Consider the following 6,070-nt stretch of genomic DNA (forward strand, 5'->3'; position numbering starts at 1 on the left):
AAAAAAAAAAAAAAAAAAAAAGAGGAAAAAACATGTTTTTTCCTAAGAGTTGAGGATTCAGTAGTTGATTTTGGAGTGAGGGAGAACTTTGGTTAGGAACTGTTTCAAAACAGTGTTCTAGTTCATAAAGTTGAAGAACGGGTATGGACTCTGCACCCTCCATTGCCTTCGAGTCTAGCTGTGCTATTATTTGTTTGGTTTTTGTTTTTGTTTTGTTGTTTGTTTTGTTTTGTTTTTGCCTTCGTAGCTGCTAAGGATACCTGCTTTTGTTGGAGTTTATTTTCTCCTGGAGTTGATGGTGGGGTGCATGTCTGTGTTCTAGGCTGAGCATCTTGGGCTGTCGGGTGCAGATAGTGATGAGGACCCCTCGAAGTCAGCGTCTGGAGGGGACTTGAACGTGAGTATTTAATCCAGCAGGTGCTTCTGCTAGCCAGGCAGAACTTCTCCTTGCAGATAACAAAGCTGAAGATTAGCTTCGATCCACATTGTTGCTTGGTTTCTATAGGCTGCACGTGGTTGCATGTTCTTGTATGGACAGTGTTCAGTATTTCAGCTTCTGCTCTTCTCTGTTCCACCCTGCATTAGATTAGGTAGATTTACATTTTCTGAAACTTTCCCCACACACTACCAGGAATAGGCTGATAAATCCCACTGACAACTGGGATTTATTAAGCTCTGTAACTATACTTTGTCCACAGAACCCAGAAAGGAATCTCTTAAAACTTCATTTTTCTCATGTTTCAAAATCAGCATCTCAAAAGTTTTCTTACAATGTTAAATACTCAAAAGAGTATAAATCATTGCACCATATAAGTACTTACATTTTGAATATTTTTAGTAAAGGCCTGACATCTACCTCTAAAGTATACCTAGACAGAGTGTAAGGCGATGGCTCAGTGCCTGGCATCCACACATAAAGATAGGAATAGCCGCTTTGTGTGTCTCTAACCCCAGTGTTGGAAGACAGAAATAAGTAGATTCCAGAAGCTCAGGGGCCAGCCAGTCTACCTGAAACGGCAAGCTCCAAGTTCAGCGAGAGAAGCTGTCTCAAAGGAAAAAGATGTAAATGACAGATCAGGACAGACAGTGATCCTCTGGCTTCACTATCCTCTACACACATGCACACGTGCACACATAAATTACCTGGGCAAACTTTCCACGTCATTAATGATGCTGAGCTGATACTCTTAGTTGCGCATCAAATCTTGCTCTATCCAGTGTGTTTTTGGTACTTGAAAATATCTTTTAACACCTAGAAATAGAGTCTGATATAGAAATACCCATTTCATGTTTTATTTCTGTGATTATATGGCTTTAAATTTGAAAACATTCTCATAGGTTGTTTTGTTTTTCTGAGACAGGGTTTCTTTGTGTAGCCCTGGCTATCCTGGAACTCACTCTGTAGACCAGGCTGGCCTCAAACTTGGAGATCTGCCTGCTACAGCCTCCTGAGTACTGGGATTATGGATGTGTACCCCATCATCTGGCTGGGTTAAGTTTTTATGATGATTTCCAGATAATATAAAGATATGAAAGTGGTGTCTGTGGAATCATTAAACCTGAGGAGTAAATTTTTCTTGTAGACATTTCTTAATAAAATCTTCATAATATCTTTCCACATGTACTGACATAAACTGAGGAACATGATCTATGAATTGTCTGTAAGGGTGGAACAATTTTGCCATTATCACCGCTGTTCACTTCTTTGATGTCTTTCCACCCAACATGTCCCAAAGCACAGTGACCTATGGTCAAAAATTATCTTCCAAGTTTGTTCATGGCCAAAACTTGGGAGCCATTAGCTTTGTAGCCACATTGGAATGGGTGATTTCTGGGAGGTATAAAGGAAGAAAAAGCTGTGTTAGCATTTGTCAAATGCTCATCACACTTACTGTTCCTTTGCCATGGGTAATTTCTAAATTATTTTGACATATGTAGGAATAAAAATATAGTTATGATGTGCATGACTAGCTGGCTGAATAAGTAGATGGACAGGTGGGTGGATGATGGGTGGATGGATGGATGGATGTTTGTAAGACTCAAGGTCTTTGTAATAGTCAACTTTCTACTAGGCTCGGCAAACAAATTCTTAATGATTTGTATTGTCATGGAGTATAAAGTCTAATTATTTTTTTGGCCAAGAATGTGGAATTTTATTTGAGAACAATCTTAGACTTTTTTTTTTTTTTTTTGGTCAAGGTCTTGGATTGATGAAAGTCAGCTCATTCAGACTGAGGAAAATGCCTGTCGTCTAAATTAATTGGTACACCGAGCCCTTATTGTTGGCCTAAGAATAAGTCAAATTTACCTTAGTTACAAAAGACCAATTACAACTTAAAGTTCAAGGAAATAAATAAATATGTGCCCCTGGTAATTATGTCCTCCTGCCTCTAAGCACAGCTGTGCTGAGGCGTATTGATCTGCTGTGTGCACTTGAAAACACACGCTAATGCTCTGACCTCACGAGCCTCCTCCTCTGAATGTCCTTACTTCCGTGCACTGTGGGAACCAGACTTCCACCTTCATTATAGCCATCTCTTTTTGTCGAGTAAGAATGTTTGCAATTTTGAGGATTTAATGCAATTCCAGAAGCTCCATTGAGCCCAGGGGACACACACTTGCTCATGCCTTTTCCCATACAAATCACATCAGACTGAATAGAATTATGTAATGATTTTAAGGAACTCTTTTCTGTTCTAGTCTTAAGTAAGTTCCTATATGAACTAATCACATCAGCCAGGCATTGTGTTTGTTTTGCTATTAAACAGACTTAAATCAACAGAAGATGTTTTTTGATGGCCATAAATGTATTACTCTTTCAGGCTTGTCTTTCATCAACCTGTTTTATCCCAGAGATGTTGAAAAATGTCTTCTAATATTTCACACACTCAATAAACAAACTGCTTATGTTTGAGTAGGGAACCTATTATATCCAAGGGCTTGGCATCCCACATATTTGAGGCTATTATATAACCAGGTAGTAACTCTTCCTACATTAATGAATGGTAGCTTAATTTTGTAGTAGGCACTGCTAGTTTGTGTGAGCTATTTTGATATATGTAGGAATAAGAATACAGTTATGATGTTCATGACTAGCTGGCTGAATAAGTAGATGGACAGGAGGATGGATGATGGATGGATAGATGGATGGATGGATGGATGGATGAATGGATAGTAGATTGATAGATGTGTAGGTGAATCATAGATGAGAGGACTTAGGCAAAAACTTCATAGGAAATATCCAAAGCATTTTAAAAGAAAATTTTAGGATCCTGCAACCTTAGAACTGTTTATGAAAATAAAGGACATACTCTTGGATAGGTTATTCAGTGCCATTGTTTCAGTTAGGTTTGTTTTAGAACCAGTTAAGTTAATTATAAAGTTAATTATAAATAAAAATTTTATTGGAAAAATTAACAAACAAGAAGATCCAAGAAAACCTGAAAAGCCTGAGAAATAGAAAGCCTTACTGATCTTTTCCAGTAGACTTTGCAGCTTTGAGGAGAATTCTAGCAGGTAGCAGCAATGCAGTAGGAAAACATGGAGCCAATTGCACAGAAAATAGAGTACAGTACCGCCAATGCAACAGCAAGGGCAATGAACATCAATAAGTGGGCCTGGGAATGACCATGAAAAATAATAAACATTGTGCATATTTTCCCAGCATACACCAGAACAAATCCAAAGATCAGAATCTACATGTTCATATTGAAACCTGGCTTGTGACCAGCAGAAACCATGTGTGAACAATTTTCTAACTGTGGCTCAAACTCAAGTTGTGCTAATGAGAACATTAATAAATTTGACTGTGGGGGGCAAATCTTGAATGACAGCATGAAGAATAAAGGCATAAGGAAGTAATCCAGGGAAAGAGGAGGGGCAGCAAGAGTAAATCTGAATGTGAGACTAGTATAGAAAATGCAAAGCCTCCAATATCCCATGGAAGAGGGCCATAGAGAAGGCATCTTTACATTGCTACATAGATGGGAGTGCATAGACAAAGCAGAGAGGAAACCGATGCACATGGCATGTAAATTATTGACAATAGTTGAAACTTAGTCATGAACAATACTACTTATACTTACACTGAAATTCTCTTTTATTACCTATTAGATAATAAAATTTCAGAGGTTCACCCATCACCTCTGCTGGCTAATCTGTAGGAACTTGTAAATGTGTTATTGAGCAGAATGTAAAATGGTATAGCATTTAGAGTGGAGAATTTGGTGATATCTAAGCACACTATACGTAGATTTATTATTCTTTGCATCAGAAGTCCTACAAATAGAAACCTATCAACCATAAATCTCCTTTGCCAGAGTTTGTGATGATTCAAGAGACCATTTTTGCAGCATTATTTGTAATAGCAGGAGCTAAACAACGCCCAGGGGCCCTTCAGTGGAAGACTGTGAGGCTAAACAACCATGATTCAGTGTGATTGAGGACTGCAGTCTTGTGAGGGAAGAAAAGATGATTACCTATGGTTGTGGGATTCTCTGGGATATGTGATTTCTATTAGAAAAATCCATGTATAATAATGTAATATAAAAAATGTAAAACAAAGTCTGAAAATGAAGCTTTGATCTGCTAGGTTAGCCATTTATTTTGGAAACAAATGGAAGCCTAGGACTGGATGGCCTGGCCTGACCTCCATGGTTAGCCTGCTTGTATGATCTCCTTCATTCTTCCTATCACAGACACAGAAAAACCCTACTTTTAGAGGTGAATGATTGATCAAATCTGTTGAACTTGTTGAATCCCTTTGTGCATTTCTTTTTTGTTGTTGTTGTTGTTTTTATTATATATTTTCTTTATTTACATTTCAAATGTTTTCCCTTTTCCTGGTTTCTCCCCCCAACAAACCCCCTATTCCCTCCCCCAACACCCTGCTCACCAACCCACCCTCTCCTACTTCCTGGCCCTGGCATTCCCCTACACTGGGGCATAGACCAAGGACCTCTCCTCCTATTGATGACCAACTAGACCATCCTCTGCTACATTTGCAGCTAGAGCCACGACTCCCACCATGTGTACTCTTTGGTTGGTAATTTAGTCCCTGGGAGCTCTGGGGATACTGATTAGTTCATATTGTTGTTCCTCCTATGGGGATGCAAACCCCTTCAGCTCCTTGGATCCTTTCTCTAGCTCCTTCATTGGGGACCCTGTGCTCAGTCCAATGGATGGCTGTGAGCATCCACTTCTGTATTTGTCAGGCACTGGCAGAACCTCTCGGGAGACAGCTATTTCAGGCTCCTGTCAGCAAGCACTTGTTGTCATCCACAATAGTTTTTGGGTTTGATGATTGTATATGGGATGGATCCCCAGATGGGGCAGTCTCTGGATTGTGCATTTCTTAAGAACTCTGTGCTATCATTTCTTGTCACTTTGCTGTTGTCCCCTTGCCAACAAGTACACCCTTAACTGACCAGAGGGCAGGATCCAATTGCATCAGCAGTTGGGGTCACAGGAGTCCTCATAATGTTGTATGCTCTCTGTTTTGAAGGATTGAAGGTAGCTATTCCTCCTCCTAGTTACACTATGTAGACTGAGAGACTGCCAGTATTTAGATCCAGTGATGAGCTGCAAGCGATCCATCTCTTGATTCCTACTATTTCTAGGCTCCATGCAGGACTGTGTATTGCTTTACAAGCTGTGTGGTAATGGCTTTGTGAGTCTTGGGTGCTCCTCTCCCACTGGTCTGCTCTAAGCCTTTTCAGGGCTCACTTAGCACCACCCATGGGAAGCTTTCTGAGATGGTGAACACAATCCAATGGAGCCTTATCAGAGAGGCTGCAGATATTGTTGATTGCTTTTTCTTAAGAAGCTTTAAGTAGTATATTATGTCTATGAAACAAAAAACAGTATGAATGTAGATGGTCTACATAACCCACTTCTCGGGCAAATTCAGGATCTGTAAACTTAAGTTTACCTTGTTCCGAGATTTAGCTTCCTTTGTCATTTGTATCTTATAAAATATACTTAGTACCTTTCTAATCACTTTAAATGCTTTTCTTGAAATCTCACACTTTCCAGGAAACTCCTCTTTATATGCCCACTGGGGGGGGGGGGG

The 6,070-nt window shown here is 39.6% G+C and overlaps 1 protein-coding gene across 12 annotated transcripts in view; it reads left to right on the plus strand.

The window, feature by feature from the left end:
• The window catches only part of Cobl (cordon-bleu WH2 repeat protein), a 243,915-nt gene that overhangs the window by 107,657 nt on the left and 130,188 nt on the right, over nucleotides 1-6,070 (plus strand). For 8 of the 12 annotated variants that reach the window (XM_031338138.1, XM_031338133.1, XM_031338134.1 and 5 more), the window contains one exon: nucleotides 323-397. The exons of the other annotated variants lie outside the window; for them this stretch is intronic. In XM_031338138.1, coding sequence (XP_031193998.1) covers nucleotides 323-397 — 75 coding nt within the window. The remainder of the gene's footprint in view (nucleotides 1-322; nucleotides 398-6,070) is intronic. 12 annotated transcript variants of the gene reach the window in all.

The sequence above is a fragment of the Mastomys coucha genome, unplaced genomic scaffold (genome assembly GCF_008632895.1).
Source record: "Mastomys coucha isolate ucsf_1 unplaced genomic scaffold, UCSF_Mcou_1 pScaffold22, whole genome shotgun sequence".
In the NCBI taxonomy this organism is placed as follows: Eukaryota; Metazoa; Chordata; class Mammalia; order Rodentia; family Muridae; genus Mastomys; species Mastomys coucha.